Source organism: Quercus robur, chromosome 12 (genome assembly GCF_932294415.1).
Source record: "Quercus robur chromosome 12, dhQueRobu3.1, whole genome shotgun sequence".
Classification (NCBI taxonomy): domain Eukaryota; kingdom Viridiplantae; phylum Streptophyta; class Magnoliopsida; order Fagales; family Fagaceae; genus Quercus; species Quercus robur.
The window spans coordinates 41,037,165-41,057,226 of record NC_065545.1 but is presented as its reverse complement, the minus strand read 5'-3'; the positions used below and the strand labels follow the sequence as shown (position 1 = coordinate 41,057,226).

Genomic DNA, 20,062 nt, shown 5'->3' with positions numbered 1-20,062 from the left:
TTGATGAGACTGTGACATTATGTATCTTTATTTCCTTCCCCTATGTTTATATCTCTCCCTTTTCTCCCTACTCAATACACTTTCTTATTTCTCTAGCACTTATTTGATAAGTTTGATATGACTTATATATTTTAGGCTTGTAATCTATTATGCCACATCTGCTACAGCTACTACTATATTTATGATACAGTATGTTTTGCTAATATTCCATGGTCTTCATTACTTTTTGTTTTTTTTGCACTTAATCACAAACTACAAATGAAAACATTCTACAACGCTTTCTTGTGACATTATCCCTTACAGAGGTGGTCACTTGGAGGAAAGAAAGAAAACATGAGAGAAAGAAAGGAATAACTACATAATGTTTCTTAGGCATAATAACGCTTTAACCATTTGCCATTAATAGGGTTCATCAAATCTTTTCCATCCATCTGGGCCAAACGGTAATACCCACTTACATGTGCTTCTCTTACCACGAAGGGTCCCCCCATTTTGGTGAGAATTTAGATGGTCCTACCATACCTCCCCTAACGTGGTGTCTTTAATACAAGTTGTCCTTCTGCAAACACACTATCTTTAGTTGTCCTGCCATAAGTTTCGGCCATATTTTGCCTATATTGCGACTGTGCTCCTAGGCTTCCTCCTTTTTTTTTTCCAACCCTTCCAGGTCCTCGCATCTTTCTGCTGTAAAGACTTCCTTCTCATTCTCTCTTTTGTGCCTGCATAACCCTTAAAGAATGTATCATCACTTTTGCTTGGCTCATTACCTCTGTTCCATAGACTAAGGAGAATGCCCAAATCCTATGGCAGATTTGCGCGAACTTCGGTAGGCCCACAAGGCGTCTGGTAGATGTGTTACTCATCCTCTGGTGTACTCCTAGCTCATCTTGCTGATAATCCTGATAAGGGTTTTGTTTGTTGCTTTCGCCTGCCCGTTCCCTTTAGGGTAATAGGGCGATGACCGATGGTGCTTGTTCTGATAAAACTCCAGCATCTTTCTTACCTCTCTGTTGACAAATGGAGTACCATTGTCACTTACAATTCTATAAGGTACCCCAAATCAGAAAATTATGTTTTCTTTGATGAAGTTCACCACAGCTCCTCCTGTGGCTTTGCTGAGTGGTATGGCCTCTTCCCATTTGGTAAAGTATTCTGTAGCTACAAGGATCCATATGTACCCATGAGAAGGTGGATTAACTGGTCCCACTAAATCGAGCCCCCAGGTGTGAAAGGGTCATGGGGTGACCATGCTATGCAAGCTTTATGGGTGGGTGTGGATCAGATTGGCTTGCACTTGGCAGCTGTGGCAATTTTTCACAAATTCTGTCATATCCCTCTTCATTGTGGACGAATAATAACTCATTTGCAGCATGCACCGATATAGCTTCTTCTTTCCTTTGTGCTCTCCACATTCCCCAGCATGTACCTCCTTTAACGTTTCTCTAGCCTCATCAGGACCCAAACATCGTAATGGGACCCTGTCATATCCTTTTTTGAAAAGGAAGTAGCAAGTTGCCAGTCTCCTAAGCTTATATCTTTCACTATGCTTTTGTGGCAGGACAACTTCTGTCAGGTATTGCATGAATGGGCTTCTCCAATCTTCATTGGCAAACACGGCATACCTTTCTTCATGATCTATAGCCAAATGGCAGGCCTCACACTGGGTTTGGACTAGGTTCGTGTCCTTACCCATGTTTGGCCAATAAAAACCAGTTCTCTGAAGCCTGCGGCAAAGGTTGATTCATCGTAGAGCCTGCAGGTTCTGCCATGCACTTCCTTCAGTTTTCTTTGGGCCTCTTCTGGGCCAACGTCCTGTACGGGGCCAAACATGGTTCCTTTAAGGAGAAACTTTCCTTAGCTTGGCAGACCACCAGATTAAAGTCAGCTATCACCTTCAAATGTTTGATCCCCATCTCAAGGGTTGTGGCTAACCCAGTAAGATAAGCCTTGTATTCTGCGGTATTGTTTGCACACGAAATCTATAACTTGAACGAGAGCGCCATGGTCCCTTCTCCTTCATGATAAAGGATCACTCCTGTGCCTCCCGAGTTTGCTATAGAAAAGTCGTCGAACTTCATGACCCATCGTTCCTCGGTTACTTCTGCTGTGGCCATTTCTCCTAGAACCTTAACATCTAGCGAAAATTCCTCATCTCTTGGAAATTGGGCCAACAAGTCTGCTATGGTAGCTTAGGGCATCATGCTTAGACTATTCGCAGAGGAAATTCTATCCTATCCTATTTTACCATCTTAAAAAGCACTTTATCAATTATACAATATCATTTTTACAATACTCCAACATCCCAACTTTTATTTTACAATACAACACATTAAAATAATATTTCTACACAATAAAATAATATGTCCAAAACCCAAATAAAAACAAAAACCCAAAACCCAAATCACCTCTGCAACTACTTGCTACCACCACCACCACCACCACCAAGTACATACCCAAACTGATTATTATCTCCAAAACTCAGTACCTAAATTAATTTTTATCAGTTGAAAACCAAAGTCATCTTCAAGCACATAAAAAATCAAAATCACGGCAACCCACAAAATCAAAATAAAAAAAACCCAGAAAATCAAAATCAAATCAAACCACAGCAATCCCCAACTTCGGCAACCCATAAAATCAAAATCAAACCAAACCCACCTCTTCCTTTAAGCATCAATCATAGCAACCAAAAAAAAAAAAAAAAACCCCACAGAACCCAGAACTCTAAACCCGCTGATCCACCACGATCCTCTCTCCCAGAGCCACCACAACCCACCACGACCTGTCACGATCCACACCGATTCAAAACCCAACCAACACAACCGATTCAAGACCCGTCAATCCACCACGATCCACACCGATTCAAGACCCACAGTCCACAACCCACACCGGACTTGAGAGAGCCACAACCCACGCTGGACCAATCTCCACCGAGAAACCCACAAACCACACCCACATTAGAGCAAACCCATCAGAGCAAAACATCGAGATGCGGCCTGGGCTTGGTGTTGCTGGATGATGGTGGCCAACAGTGGCCTAATGGAGAGCAAAGGGAGAGGGAGAAATCACTAAGAAAGAACAAAGGGAGAGGGAGAAATCTGAAAGAGAGAGAGATGTGGGAGATAGAGTGTAGAGAGTAGGAAAGTCAGAAGGAATAAAATAATTTTTTTTTTTTACAATAGTAGCCATTTAGAAGTCCGAATGTTGAGCTCTTTTGGGCTTGAAATGCAAAATTTTCCTTACATTTTGCATTTGCAATCCCAAGTGCGAATGCTCTTAACTTTTTCCTTCTATTAAAGGTATTAAAAAAAAAAGCAACATTAATGGAGAGTGCACGGCACGCTCTTCCACTCTGTGTGATTTCAGATATTTGCATTCCTGTTGAAAAGTATGTTAACATCCGTGACTGATTCGTTTCTAGTTCACGGCTAACAGTTAAAGATGCAATTTAGTGCCCTAATTACAATTTAATGTCTCAATCTCAACATCATGATATGTCTGCTATGCTACATAATTGTTAATTTCATTGTACCCACTTGGGAGTTAGAACAAAGTCATTAAAAAAATCGTTCATTACACACACAAAAAAAACAAATGCTAAAGTTTCTGATTATTGATTAAGATATTTTGGATTTAATTTCTAACTACACCAAAAAAATGATTGGTGTCTTGATTTGATAATTAAAAAAAAAAAAACTATTATTAGAAGCGGCTGTCATAGGTTGAAACTCTCTCAAAATAATAATAATAATAATAATTGTAAGGACCAGATTTGAGTCCTAAGCCCAAAAGTTAGAAGGATCTAGGCTCAAAGAGCCCAATGCAATGAATTTGTAGAGAATGGGTTAACTAAGCTCTAATGAGTTTGGTAGAAATTATAATGGATCCAAATGACAATAAAGTAAAGGTGGACTGGTTGTATCTAATGAAAATCGTCCTCGGCACAGTCCGAGGAGATCAGTTCTTATATATAATTCTTGAAGTTGATTACAAGTACAGTTCTTATTGCTAAAGTGTTTCTCTCTTAATTCTCTGATCCCCTTCCTTCAGGGTCTTATTTCTGTTTTGTACTCTCCTCCTCCCTTCATCTCTACCATTCACATGTAGATTAAATTACTGGTATTGATCCTTGTCCCCTCAGCACCTTCCTGAAATTTCTAGTAGTAGCTATAAGGTTGAAAATTACTGCTCATGTATCACTTCCTCATTAATGCGGCCAGAGAGTTAGCTACAGAGCATTCAATGTGTTTGTTTTTATCCCATAAAAATTGGAATTAAAAAAAGGTCATATGAAAAAAAAGAAAAAAAGAAAGAAAGTTGATTCAACATAACGTAACATATAAAAAATTAAAATTTTAAAAAATTAAAAAAAAAAAAGAGAAAGAGAACGTGGTTGATAGTTATAAGGAATTTTAAGAGATATATATTTATATAAATAAATAAATATATATATATATATATATACATATATTAAATTAGAGTCCTGATAGTATACTATTCTTTTTTAATTCTTTAAAAATATAAAAATTTAATAAAATTTTTGCAATTTGGTGAAGTCATGCGGCGCAACCACGTTGTCTAAGCCCAACTTTTATTATATATAATATGATTTGCAAAATTTCAAAATAATCTAAGATCAATAACTATGTCATCGATCAAGTGTTTAAATTTAAAATTTTTCGTATTTAAAATTGTGCATAAAAGATGAGTTTCCCGATCCAATAGTAAATTGCATCTAATTGGCACAAAACTTTGTATGCGTGTTAATAACATGGAGAGCATGTAATCCAAAAGTGAGATTTATGAAATATTAATTCAATAAAAAGTTATTATATGTTGTTAAAATGTTTAGAATTACACCGGGTGTAGCTCTAAACCCAACTCATATATTGATTTGCAAAATCTCTTCAATCTTCTATAGGTAATCCCTCTCCATCTTTCCCAAATCACTGCTCCCACTTCTTCCTCTTCATCTTATCCTTCCCATCCCTTACCTTCTTCTTCTTATCTTTCACCCATTGGTCCTTCTTACCCTTTGTTGGCTTCAATTGGTTTGGATTGAGGGTGAGAAGTAGGAAAGATCTGAATTTGATGCTGATGCCATGGGGTTCTCTATTCTCTCACAGGACAGGGGGAATAAAAGATTAAGAAAAAAAAAAAGCATAAAGAAAAAGTATTTTAATGTTGTTTGTGTAAGTCAATAAACTAGATAGATGGCAAAAATTGAAGAGGGGGAACCTAAGTAATAGTATTTAAGGTACTGTATTTAAGTTTTGCCTATATATATAGGGTTGGGTTCAAGTTATACCTGATGTAACTCTAAACAATATTACATCACTCAATATTTTTTAATTCGATGTAAATTTTGATAAATCCACCGTTAGATTGCATCATCTTCATATATTCTTCATGCTTGCAAATTTTCATGGTGATCAAAGATTAATAGTTATGTTATTAATCAATTGTTTAAATTCAAATTTTTGTAGTTCAAAATAATGCATAAAATATGAATTTATGGATCGAATAGTAAATAACATCCAATTGACATGAAACTTGGCAAGAATATTAAAAACATATAAAACATGTAATTCAACGGTGAGATTTTCAAAATATGAATTTTATAACAAGTTATTGAGTGCTGTAACATTACTTAAAGTTAAATCAGGTGTAACTTGAACCCAACCTATATATATATATATATATATATATATATATAAAACGTATATGTGATCAACGCTTACTTTTTTTTTTTTTTTTTAGAATACTAAGTATTTTAACACACATACACACAAGGGGAGAGGGGACTAACGCTTACTTGAGTCATTAAACTTGTGAACATGAAGTTGGTGTTTGGAAAACCATTAGTATTTTATGTAGTCATAGTGGCTGTAGAGGTGGAGGTAGTGGTATTAGCAACAATGGAGGTCATAGTTGTAGTAGTAACAGTGGTGGAGGCAAGCTGTGATGTGATGATGGTGGTAGTGTTGGGTAGTGGTGGTGACTATGATGATAAGGATTAAAGGCAATGGTGGTATCGAACTGTTACCAAAAATTTTAAAAATTTTAAATTACTACTCCAATTGAAATCAGTTGCAAAAAGCTATAAAAAATAAATAAAATTATTTTCATTATTTATTTTAATAATTTATACAGTGTTTGTTTTGATAGAAGCTCGACCTTACAAGACATGCAACTTAAAATAATAGTTTTCTTTTATTTTTGCTATTTTATTGTTCAAATTTCAATATATTTTCTTTTATTTGTTTGATTAGCAAATGCATTTCACGGTTTTATGTATTGCTTGCAGCATTTAACAATTTAAGCCACGTAAACCTGTAATGCCCAAAGACAAGGAGCAGGAAAATGGATGCACTAATGTGCCATCAAACCAAGTAAATTTGGTCCCCAACGCTAAGAATATTGTAGAAAGATTCTCAATATGCATCATATTAAGGACACATTACAACGAACCAAACATCCCCTTATTACGTTCAATTTTGCAAATACAATTGGTTGCCTCTTGGGAAATGGGAACCCCATGAGGTAGTTCAAGTTCTGAGATTACCTGATACACAGTTCTTGTTAGCAAGATTGTGCATTTGGGGTTTACAGGAGAAGGGTGGTTACACAAGATGACCCTACCTTGAAAATTTACTCATCATTAAAACTAAAAAAAATTAAAAAAAATTGCAAACATTTCGAATACTCTATATAACTTAGATTTTAGGCGAAAACACCATTTTAGTCCCTATATTTTAGGGTTATAGTCAATTTGGTCCCTACATTTTAGTAGCAGTCAATTTGGTCCCTGTTATTTTTAAGTTTTAATCAATTTGGTCCCTACCGTTAACTTACTAACGGAAAATGCCTACGTGGCAAATGGTTTGTCTTGTTGGCGCACACGTAGCAAATATAATAATATAATAATATATTTAAATATTTAAAAAGCCGCCTAAGCATTTTACTTTTTAAAAAATCCATGTAAAAAAAAAAAGGATTAATTGAAAAAAATATATATTATTTTTTATAACAATCCTCAATTTCTTTTATTTTCTTTTGTATTCTTAAAAACTTTTCTTAGCTTCCAAACACTATTCCCAGCAAATACAAAGTGCAGGCAAAGCGTTTATGAAGACACAGGCCTGTTAAGGAAAGGTTCTGAAAACAAAAGTGATGGTTTGGTTCAGCCTTTTTTTGTGTCCTATATATATGGGCAACTCACAAAATAGAAAAGGGACTCGAAAAAATCTATATATGAGTTGGCCATGTTTGATTGGATAGTGTTTTGTTTTTTTACATTTTTGAATTACTCAGATGTTGCTGCCGATGGGTAAGGGCCAATGAAGGGTTACCCTACTTTTTCGCAGTAAGCCTGCCTTTTAGTTTTTGCCGTTTTACTTTACTTTTACCTCACCGCTTGTTCTGTGGTGCGATTTTTTTTGGGTTAAATAATTTGTTTAGTTTTAGATTGTTGAGTTGCTGGGAATAGTGTTTGGAAGCTAAGAAAAGTTTTAAGAATACAAAAGAAAATAAAAGAAATTGTGGATTCGTATAAAGAATAATATTTTTTTTCTTTCAATTAATCTTTTCATTTTTTTTTTTTGACATGGATTTTTTAAAAATTAAAATGTTTAGATGGCTTTTTAAATATTTAAATATATTATTATATTAGCCACGTGTGCGCCAACAAGACAAACCATTTGCCACGTAGGCATTTTCCATTAGTAAGTTAACGGTAGGGACCAAATTGACTCCAACTTAAAAATAATATAAACCAAATTGACTGCTACTAAAATGTAAGGACCAAATTGACCGTGACCCCAAAATGGTGTTTTCGCCTAGATTTTATTATTTATTTATTTATTTTTAGAATCAACTAAGAAAGGTTTGGCCCCTCCACTCAACTGATACTCGCTAGTATATGACTGTCCACTAACAAAAAGTTGAAGGAACCTAAAGAGAAAAATTCATAAAGGAAAATGACCTTGAAATGACATTTAAGTAAGTTAAAGCACCTTCTTTCTTAAGCTCAAAAGCACATAAACTCTTTCAGTTGTAGAGTCTGTCTATCTTAAATTCTTAATTAAAAGTAACCCTCGTGGCCATGAGTCATAAGAAAATGTTTTCAGCTAGGCATCACACAATCATATTTTTGTATTGTATATACATTATGCAAAGTGAAATATGCATACTATATCACATAATAAACTAATAAAGTTATATACACGTATTTTTCAAAAATGTTATTGCTTATCATGTACAAAACTTAAAATAGAGAAATACTACATCCACAATATTTTCACAACATTTTCACAATAAATTCTATATGGTAGGTTGTTATAGATTTTTAATTTAATAGAGATTTGCTATGAAAATATGTTAAAATAGAGAAATGCTACGTTTACAACACTTTCACAACAAATTTATAGTGGCAAATTATTATAGGTTTTTAATTTGACTACTGAACTTACTTTATTGTCCACCAATAAAAGCAAATAACAACTTGACACTTGAGATTTTTTAGGAAAATTTTGTGGAAATAGCATTTTTCTTAAAATATATATATATATATATATATATTTGTTAATTAAGTTTTAAAGTATAATCCACAGTATTAAATTTTTTACAGCAAATAATATTCCAATATGGTTGAAAGTTAATACTTCTATGAACACTATAACAACTGTACAATTAAAATAAAATTTGGTCAGTCTATTATGAATAGATTCACTACAAATACTCGTTGGGAGTCTCCAACTAGCGACATACTGCATCAAAGCTTGGATGCATGCAGTGAAAAGTGGGCAAAGGATAGCTAGGGCATTTCCTATAAGACGCGGTACATATGTGCTTAGATGTAGTGAAGAAGTTAGTCCAAGAATAAGATTCATATAGGCATATGGAAATTGGAACATAGGTCTTGAATGGTGATTGAAGCATTAATAATGAATATCAAAGAATGTCAGTAAAAGAATAGCATATTAAAGAGGGATGGAAAAGAATAACATATTCATGCGAATGTGTTGGTTAAACTCAAGGAACCTAGCCCTTGAATTAGGAGAGTACAGTAAGATATTCTAAAGACTTACTAAAAAAAGAAACCGTCACTAAACAAACATGAATAAGAATAAGTTATAAGCAAATATAATCTTAATTAGGTTCTAAAGTACGTGCGGAGCTATCAACCACTCGGGCGGCCAGGCCACCTCTCCGAAAGATTATTTCTATTTTATTATTATTATTTTTTCTACCGAATAGAACATGGATGTATGAGTTGAGTTGATTGGATTTAAATATGTAAAGCTATTATGAGAATGTGTGCTGATTCATATATCCAATATTTATGAATTATATAATATAGAAGTTCCAATTATGACCAATCCTTTTAGATATAACATAGATATAACTATTGTTTTCCTTAATTATGATAAGGGTTAAAGGCATGTCAACTTAATTAGTGTAACGATCCAATGCAATACAAGGTTAATAACATTTTAGCTGATTCTCAAAATATTAATAATAATAATAATAAAACATTTTAGCTAAGATTTTTGCTAATTACTAATAAATTTGGGATCAAATGATAGTTGTTTCCTAATTATATAGAACAGTATTTGATGCATTTCTTAGTTAATGTAGATAGAAGAACAGTATTACTGTATTATTATTATTTTTTATTTTTATTTTTTTGCTAAGTAACGAATGAGACAGTATTTTTTTTTTTTTTTTTTTGCCAATCATTATTCGTCTTAGCCCATAACATATTGGATCTTAACTTCTGCATCAAAACTTGAATGGTAAAAAAGATCCAATATGTGATGGGCTAAGACGAATAATGATTGACAAAAAAAAAAAAAAAAAATTACTGTCTCATTCGTTACTTAGCAAATAATAATAATAATAATGCAGTAATACTGTTCTTCTATCTACATTAACTAAGAAATGCATGAATTTGGTAAAGTATATTGTTTTAGACTTACTTTACATGATAGCATTTTGTTTTGTTTATGTTTTTCTTGCACTGAACTTGTTTTTCCACCTCCGTCAAGCTGACAATGTGACACGCATGGCCATTTTAGTGCAACTTGTCTTTCTTATTGACAGGTTCTTGTTTTGATTGGAACACATCATTTCTAAAGATGAATGCTTAGACTGTGCACATCTAATCAGTATTCTAGCTCAACATGATGCATGTGGAACTTGTGAGTATAAAAAGCAACACTTCACTACTATAGTGCCGTCACTCTTCACAAAAGCAACACTTCACTAAAGTCAAAAATCAATCCTCTATTATCTGATTCTTTAAAAAAAAAAAAAGTAAAATATCTGGCCACACGGTTTCAAATGGATTGAGGCGAATGTATGTATTGATTGTGGTCTCTCCTCACAAATCCAAATAAGCCCAGGTCTTTCTCTCACTGTGACATATTGACAGGTGGATCACATTAAAGATTGGATAGTGGGGATTAAATGATCTCATATGGCTAGGTTTTGATCCATGAATATAAAAAGCAACACTTCACTACTACAGTGACATCACTCTTCACAAAAGCAACACTTCACTAAAGTCAAAAATCAATCCTCTGTTATCTAATTCTTTAAGAAGAAAAAAAAAAAAGTAAAATATCTGACCACACGATTTCAAATGGATTGAGGTGAATGTATGTATTGATTGTGGTCTCTCCTCTCCAAATCCAAATAAGCCCAGTCTTTCTCTCATTGTGACATATTGACAGGTGGATCACATTAAAGATTGGATAGTGGGGATTAAATGATCTCATATGGCTAGGTTTTGATCCATGAATATAAAAAGCAACACTTCACTACTACAGTGCCGTCACTGTTCACAAAAGCAACACTTCACTAAAGTCAAAAATCAATCCTCTGTTACCTGATTCTTTAAGAAAAAAAAAAAGTAAAATATCTGGCCACACAGTTTCAAATGGATTAAGGCGAATGTATGTATTGATTGTGGTCTCTCCTCTCCACATCCAAATAAGCCCAAGTCTTTCTCTCACTGTGACATATTGATAGGGATCACATTAAAGATTGGATAGTGGGGATTAAATGATCTTATATGGCTAGGTTTTGATCCATGAATATAAAAAAGCAACACTTCACTACTATAGTGCCGTCACTCTTCACAAAAGCAACAGTTCACTAAAGTAAAAAATCAATCCTCTGTTATCTGATTCTTTAAAAAAAAAAAAAAAAAAGTAAAATATCTGGCCACACGGTTTCAAATGGATTGAGGCGAATGTATGTATTGATTGTGGTCTCCCCTCACAAATCCAAATAAGCCCAGGTCTTGCTCTCATTGTGACATATTGACAAGTGGATCACATTAAAGATTGGATAGTGGGGATTAAATGATCTCATATGGCTAGGTTTTGATCCATGAATATAAAAAGCAACACTTCACTACTACAGTGTTGTCACGCTTCACAAAAGCAACACTTCACTAAAGTCAAAAATCAATCCTCTGTTATCTAATTCTTTAAGGAAAAAAAGTAAAATATCTGGCCACACGGTTTCAAATGGATTGAGGCAAATGAATGTATTGATTATGGTCTCTCCTCTCCAAATCCAAATAAGCCCAGGTCTTTCTCTCACTGTGTCTATAGGTATGTTTTCCCTCTTTCTCTAAAGATTTGTGACACATTGGTAGGATCACAGCTCCAAAAAGCTAGCTTTGAGGGGGGAAAAAATGAGAGTGAGAGAGAGACTAAGAGAGGTGTGAGTGTTTTTAGGTTAGTTTTGGTTTTCAACCCAACTGACCAATAACCAGTTCAACCATACTAGTTCCCAATTTTTGCAGTTGAACCAGCCGGTTCCTGATTATTTCTGATTTTTTATTGATTTTCGATTTTTACTCATAACTGAACCAAATTATTAACTGATTCTCGATTGAACCGATCGGACCGGGTGGTCTAGTCCGATTTTTAAAACTGGGTTAGTTAGGAGATTTAAGACCAGCAAGCAATGGACATCTTCGCTTTTGTGGTGTTGAGTTCCAATTTGCTTATTTTATTCTTTGTATTCTCGAATGCTGCTGATAGCATTACTAAATCCCAATTCCTCAGTGACATTAAGAATACAACCTTGGTCTCTAAAGATGGAGGCTTTGTCATGGGGTTCTTCAGTCCCGGTAATTCCACTGACCGTTACTTGGGAATTTGGTACAACAATATCACAGTTAAAACGGTTGTTTGGGTAGCAAACCGACTCAACCCAATTAGCGACTCGTCTGGTGTGTTGATGTTAAACAGTTCGGGTAGCCTTATTCTTCTTAGCCAGAATTCGACTATTGCTTGGTTGGCAAATTCAACAAAAGAGGCAAGGAGTCCAGTTGTTGAGCTTTTAGATTCTGGAAATCTAGTATTAAGAGAAGAGAATGAAGGAAACCCAGGACGCTATTTGTGGCAAAGCTTTGACTATCCCTCTGATACATGGCTACCTGGGATGAAGCTTGGATGGGACTTAAGGATTGGTTTGAATCGGCATCTATCTTCATGGAAGAGTTCAGATGACCCCTCACCTGGAGAACTGAGCTGGGAGATTGAACTTCATAATTACCCTGAATTTGTCATGAAGACCGGCTCCCAGAAGTACTTCCGGTCCGGCCCATGGAATGGCCTTTTTTTCAGTGGTATGCCAGATTTAAAGTCCACCCAGGATTACAGCTTCACTTATGTCTACAACAAAGATGAGGTTTACTTCAAGTTCGATATGATTCAAGAATCTGTAATCACAAGAGCAGTTTTGAACCAATCACAGTATGAGGTCTACTTGTGGGTTGAAGAAAAAAAAGAATGGAGCATGTTGTTACATTTGCCAAAAGACAAATGTGACAATTATAATTTATGTGGTGCTTATGGAAATTGTATCATGGGTGAGTCACCTGTCTGTCAATGTGTAGAAGGATTCAAGCCTAAATCACTACAAACATGGAACCCAAAAGAGTGGTATAAGGGATGTGAACGCAGTAAGCAATTGAGCTGCCAGGATAAAGATAAAATTGTGTTTGTTAAATTTGTTGGACTCAAATCGCCAGATTCTACAGATTCTTGGGTGGAAGAAAGCATGGATTTTGAGGAATGCAGAGACAAATGTTTGAACAACTGTAACTGTACGGCTTTTACAAACTCAAATATCAGATACGGAATAAGTGGCTGTGCCATGTGGTTTGGGGATCTAATTGATATTAGACAAATCGCAGCTAATAACAGGATGGATGTTGATAGTCAGAATGTATATATTCGAATGTCTGCATCAGAGAAAGGTAATGTGCCTATAGTCTTCGTTGCTCTTTAATTCATATTTTGACATGCCATTGAAGCTAAAATCTTTGTTTCCGTCAGTTTTATTGCATTACTAAACTATTTTTGCTTTTCTATTGCAAATTCAATCAAAAAGAGGTGAAAAACAAGCAAAAGATGAAGCTGATAATGATAGTTGTGGTTGCCATTGCCGTAGCTTTTGGGGTACTCTTGATTCTTTACTGCATTTGTAAGAGGTCAGACTTCAAAGGTAATATTACGCAAGTCATTTTACCAAGGTTCTTTGATATAACTTCTATAAACGTACAGAGCAGCTAATAAGATCGTTGAACAAGAAAAGTTGTGATGTATAGCCTTTTTTTTATTTTTTTTTTATTTTTATTTTTTTTTATGGGAGAATCAAACTGTGTCACTAAACCAGTTTTTTTGAAAGAGTTATGCAAGTCAAACCATGTCACTAGACCAAGATTTTGTGCAACCTTGAATCACTTCTAGTACTTGCAGCAAGTGTGTTTATTTGATAGAAAATTTTGCACTTCGAGGCTACATCTCATTCTATCCTCGAGGGCTAAGTTACTTTTGATACGATAAGTAGGACTAAGTGAAGAACTTAAAACAAGCATTTTCAAGGCTAAGTCGGTATGCTCTATTCTAATTCGAAGTATTCATAGTTGCAAAAAAAAAAAAAAACTTGAGACTACAATTAACTAATTGCATGAAAAGTAAAACATTGGAAGTGAACTTACTTTCATTAACATAATGAGGCATATACAATTGAGTCTAATTCTAATCGAAAAGATAAATTTAAAAGATAACAAGCAAATATGAGTGTTGGTAAATCTCTTGATATATTTTATTTGATGTAAAAAGGGGTTAAATTATGTACTTGTGGTTGTTCGAAGTATTGCTGACTGAAGAGGCCCACTCAAGCAAGTAAATATATGTGGGCTCAAGCAATTCATTTACTTCCAACTGCCGGCATAAGAACTCATCAAGGATTTCAACAAAACAATTAAATGCTTTTGAAATTATATGTATATATTCCTCTGCAACCATGTAACAGAACTCAGTTATTATTTGAGCCATGACGGCTTTTATGAATCATTTTAGGATTAGATTAGAGGAACCATCTTCACGATTAAGTAGGGGAGGACTTGTTATAATTTGATTTGAGAAACAGGACCACACAGCTTGGACTAATCGGAACTATCTTCTTGATCAAGCAGGGGAGGACTTGATATCATTTGATTTCACCAACAGGGCTATACAACGAGGACTAATCAACAAGAAGAGGGTTGGGAAAGGTAGAAATAAGGAAATGGAGCTTCCACTCTTCAGTTTTTCTAGTGTGTCTACTGCTACTAATTACTTCAGTGCCTCAAATAAACTTGGAGAGGGTGGTTTTGGACCTGTTTACAAAGTAAGTTTCAATAACTAACCACATTGATCTTAGAAGAGAAATTCTGAAGTAATATATAATATTCAACATGCTAACGTTTAACACAAAAATTGACGTCCTAATACTTGCATGAAACTGATGCTAGGTGTTAAAGGTATTAGGTATACATGGGCGAGGCCTATTATATTGTAAGCCTAATACCTCTAACAGTAGCATCCAACCTATAATAATTGTTTGATGTGGATTCATCCCAAGGTTTAATAAAAAACTAAAAAAGAACTATTTTCAGGGATCCTTGCTGAATGGACAATTAGTAGCGGTAAAAAGACTTTCAAGAAAATCTGGACAAGGATGGGAAGAGCTGAAAAATGAGGCAATGCTTATAGCCAAACTCCAACACAAGAATCTTGTGAAACTGCTTGGCTGCTGCATTGAAAGAGATGAAAAGATTTTGATCTATGAATATTTGCCAATAAAAGCTTAGATTATTTCCTTTTTGGTATGTAGTTTAACATAATCTTAATTACTTTCGAAGTCATCTGCTTACATTATGCCTACCAATTATTTCCTATCTTCTATCTTACTATCTATATGTGGTATTGAGACAGATCCAATTAGACATGGGATAATAGATTGGGCAACCCGAACTCACATCATTGAAGGGATTGCTCAAGGGCTTCTTTACCTCCATCAGTATTCCAGGTTACAAATCATTCACAGAGATTTGAAGGCTAGCAATATCTTGTTGGATAAAGACATGAATCCTAAGATATCAGATTTTGGATTGGCAAGAATTTTTTGTGGGAATGGGTCACAAGCAACCAACCGAATAGTGGGGACTTAGTATAATTCATAAGTATGTATCTATAGCAAATATCAGTAATAAATACAAAGTATTCACAATGAAGCTACTAACTAGTTAGTTTTACAATGAAATACAGTGGCTATATGTCCCCAGAATATGCAATGGAAGGCCTCTTCTCAATTAAATCTGACATCTTTAGTTTTGGAGTATTATTGTTAGAGATCTTGAGTGGCAAGAAGAATACTGGTTTCTATCAAAGTGACTCTATCAATCTTATTGGATATGTGAGTAATGGACCCTCTTACTTTTAAGTTAACAAAAGCTTAGACAATGTGTTTAACCATTTGAGTCTGTGTGTGTATTATACCATCTCTTGACTTTTCAAAGGATTATCTTCTGATTCAGTAATATTGATTTAAAAGTTATATATCTAGTGTCAAATTGAGTTTCCTCTAAACCTAAGTAGCTACTTTTCGGTGTTTTACCCAAGATCATTTCTAATGCTCCTTTAATTTAGTTTGCAGTTCTTCTTATTTGTGATGTGTACTATGCTAAACGCATCATAAATGACACTTGCTTTTAATTTTGATGCTAAATTTTCTTCAGGCGTGGGATTTGTGGAAAAGCAATAGGTCGTTGGAGTTGATGGATCCAATCCTTGGAGATACTCCTCCTGTAAATGTCCTTTTGAGTTATATAAACATAGCATTCCTTTGCATCCAAGAAAATGCAGCTGATAGGCCTACCATATCAGATGTGATCTCGATGTTTAGTAAGGAACCTGCACTTCTACCTTCACCAAAAAAACCCGTGTTTTCATTTGCCAGTGGTTTCGAGGATTTGAGTTCATCTAAGAGAGAGCCAGAAATTTGTTCTCTAAATAACATGACAACTTCAATTTTGGAAGCTCGGTAACAATTTAGAGTCTTAGACTTTGGTGATCATACCTCAATTGTTCATCTTGTTACCTAAATATGTTTCAAATAAAAAATAATATTATAATATCATTGGCTTATTGCCATGTTGTAGTCTGTCAAGTCCTACATTAAAAGATTTTTCTTCCTATTCTCCTGCTTTCATTATATACCTCTTCTTCTTCTGTTTTTAGCATAATTGCATAAGGATATTCATGGACTAATATGAAGGAGGGCCTTAGGGACACTTCTAAAAGTCTACACCCACAAAAGGCCAAGGCCCAGGCAGATGCCATTTTTGGAATAAAAATAGGAAAAACTATACTTTACCACCCTAAATTATGCTCCATATTACACTTTGCACTCTAAACTATTTGAATGCACAATTTGCACCCTAAACTATGACATTCGTTACACTTTGCACCCCGCCATTAGTTTTACGGTTAAGTGGGATGGAAATATGAAGCACATGACTTGCGCATGCATTGCTAAGTGGCACAAACTTAAAAGACCAAACCCCCCCCCCCCCCCCTCTTCCCAATCGATTAAAAACAAAACTTGTATTTTTTTTTCTAGTTCTCTCTCGTGCATATCAGGTATCAACCCTTCTCCAAAATCCCTAAATCCCCAAATCAAAATCATCTTTGGCATCATCACTGCTCCACCACCACAACACCTGCTAAGAAAAATTCTTGGTAGACTCTGAATGGACAAAAGAATTGCTCTACAATCATAATGAAATAATTGCACGTCAGAGCCAGTAGAACTCAATGTAATCATAAAATTTTACTTAGGTTTCAACCGCTTAAACTTTGACTTATCTCCCACTTTGAGTCTTTTTCTTTTCCTTGTTTTTTTTCTTTACTTGAAGTAGATTGATCTAATAAAGCTTTGGCCAATGTTTTCCCGTCACTAAGATGCGCTTTTTAGCACTATCCCAGGCTATGCCATTTAAAACATCAATACCATTATTCCTAGATTGTACCAAATTTTCCCTTAAATTTTGAAGAAGAATCCATCCAAGCAAAGTACCATCCTTAGGTGAGATTCTAGCAATGCAGTCAATCTGCCAAACATTTGCCCAAACTTCTCCATTTATATACTCTAGTTCATCAAGGTTGTGTACTTCATGACCATTATATGTGACAATATGTTTTCCTATGACTTTGAAATTTTGACGGTTAATCAAATACAATGTTGAAGTCCCATCACTTCCAAACAAGACTTTTTCATCAGTTGCCAGACCCTAACCATCTCTTTCCTCTTGCGAGAAAGCTATTCATTGAGTTGAGATACTACTGCTTAGATTAGATGGTTAGCTTAGTAGATGCTTTCTTGTAGCTCTACCATTTAAAAAGCACTTCTCTTGCGTTCTTGAGTTCGTTTTTTGTCTTGTAGCTACTACCGATATGCTATGCAAGTGGATGTATAGGCCTCCTATCCCATACCCAATCCAAGAGAGCATCCAGGTGGGCCTGTTTGTTGGTGGTGAATGGTCGACTGCTTGGTTCTCGAATGATCCATAAGCTATAAGGACAAGCTATATGTATAAATTCCGTGAGTAGCAATTGAACTGAGCATTCCAAGTGCATCCAGCAGGAATCGAACCTAAAAATTTGCCTCTTTATTAGGTTGGGCACTTTAACCATTCAGCCATAGATGCAGAAAAACTCAACTAGTGAACTAGGTTTTGGTATTCCTTCTCGACCTTCTATTTCTTCGGTTAAGGGAGATTTGAGAAAAGATGGAATAAGAAGACGTGTTTCCAGAACAAAGAAGATACGGGTTGAGAAGGAGAAGTTAGAAAAGTTAAACAAGATTGGAATGAGTATAGGAACATGTATTGATGTACCAAATCTGCTAATGCTCCTAGGTTGATGAGATGTACTCCACCAGTTGACTGAAGACTTTATTATTGGTATATTGATTGGTCCAACACGGATTGAAATAGAAGCCAGTTCGACAGGAAGCTTTTGAAAATGCAGTGCGCCTAGGTAAATAAGAAACGAGATGAATACGGAGGTTAAACGAGCATCCCACACCCAAAGGGTGCCTGCATAGGTCTTCCCCAAAACATCCCCATTAACTAAGGTAAACAATGTAAAAAAAGCACCCATTTCTATACTGGTTCCGAAAAAGCGAAGAAAAAGGGGGTGTTTTGTTAATAATAAGAAGAAAGTGTTTATAGCCGTAGCGATATAAACAAGAATATTCATCCGAGTCGCAGGAACATGTACATACAGAATACGAGAATTTCCACCTTGTTGAAAATCTAGTGGTGCTACCCGAAGACTTAAATGAATAGCCATCTCTGTTAAGAACAACCGAGATCCAATAATAATTTGCGTGAAGCTTCTGGTCTTTGACATCAAAAAATACGGATGTAATAACAAAGTGGACATGTGAGAATTTGGTCCTAGCTAATGGAAGAAGAAAGACTTTGGTCGTAGCTAGTGGAACAAGAAAGACATGGATCTATATTCAATATGCAATAAAAGGATTTCCCCCAACGAAGAATTCCCCCTAACTTTGTTTTCGCTCCACTCGTGTGTGGCACTCCTTGCTCATGGAGCGACATACCAGAAAAAAAAAAAAAAAAAAAAAAAAAAAAAAAAATGATTAACTTTTTATACAAGATTACTCTTGTACCCTCGTAAAAGTATAAAAAAGTTCTGAATATTTTTGTAAAATTACTTTTAATTCTTCCTAATGAATTATTCATTTACAATTTACAAAAAATAAAAAATAAAAAAACTTTTTAGCATTATTTTTTCCTTCGTTTTCTTTCCTTTTTTTTTTTTTTTCATTTTTACTTCCAAATACATACATAAATAGTATTTTCTGTCTTTTTTTTTTTTTTTTTTTCCAAATCTATTCCCTTAATTTTTTTTCCCTTTCTTTAAACATAATGTTAATTTCAGAGAGTAATTGAAAATTTCATACCCTCTTCGTAATATTGTATTGTGGTGGACCTCCCATGAACAAAATTGTGATTGTGAAAGAGTATATGAAATCTTCGGAGAAATTTATGATGTGACTAGAATTTTTCTTTACAGAGAGAAAGAAAGAAGGAACATGCACAACTTTTAAGGTTCTTTATGTGTATGTAAAAAAAAATTCCAATCCTTCTACTCAACATGTATCAATCCACCCAGGAAAATGCTAGAGAGAGAGAGAGAGAGAGAGAGAGGGGGGGGAGGGGAATTTCCAAGAAACCTTTATTATTATCTTGGCATGGTGCTTTGATCAGTGGTCATGTCTGGGAATTTGATGGGTTTGATGAATGATTAGTGTTGAAAATTGAGCAAAGTTGTCAAGAGCTGTGCATGATTTGCGGAGGTCACTGACAGCCGATTGCTTTGAAGATAAAGTTAGTGTGGAAACTCACTGGAAACCACCACATGGTGACTTTTGTGGAAAGATTTCAGGACTCTTTTTTTTCCTTTGTTTCTATTCGCCAATTCCAATCACAACGTACCATAATCTAACGAAAAAGTCATGTTATTAACATGGAATTTATTAACACGTGCTTTTTAAGGCATATATTAGTAAGGGATAAAGCAAATGATAGGAACAAATTCCAATTGATAGAGCATCCTTTACAAATAAAGGTGAGGGAGAGGGACCAAACTCACTCATTCGTACGAGAAGAATAAGTTGTTGG

The 20,062-nt window shown here is 34.9% G+C and overlaps 1 protein-coding gene and 1 pseudogene across 1 annotated transcript; one reads left to right on the top strand and one right to left on the bottom strand.

Moving 5' to 3' along the window:
- Window positions 1-11,437: 11,437 nt before the first annotated feature.
- Window positions 11,438-16,515, top strand: LOC126709825 (G-type lectin S-receptor-like serine/threonine-protein kinase At4g27290; annotated as a pseudogene).
- Window positions 16,516-18,047: 1,532 nt separating this feature from the next.
- On the bottom strand, window positions 18,048-18,800 carry LOC126709208 (putative cytochrome c biosynthesis ccmC-like mitochondrial protein). Its single transcript, XM_050409334.1, has one exon. It carries the CDS (start codon window positions 18,798-18,800, stop codon window positions 18,048-18,050), a length of 753 nt encoding a protein of 250 aa, XP_050265291.1.
- Window positions 18,801-20,062: the final 1,262 nt, after the last annotated feature.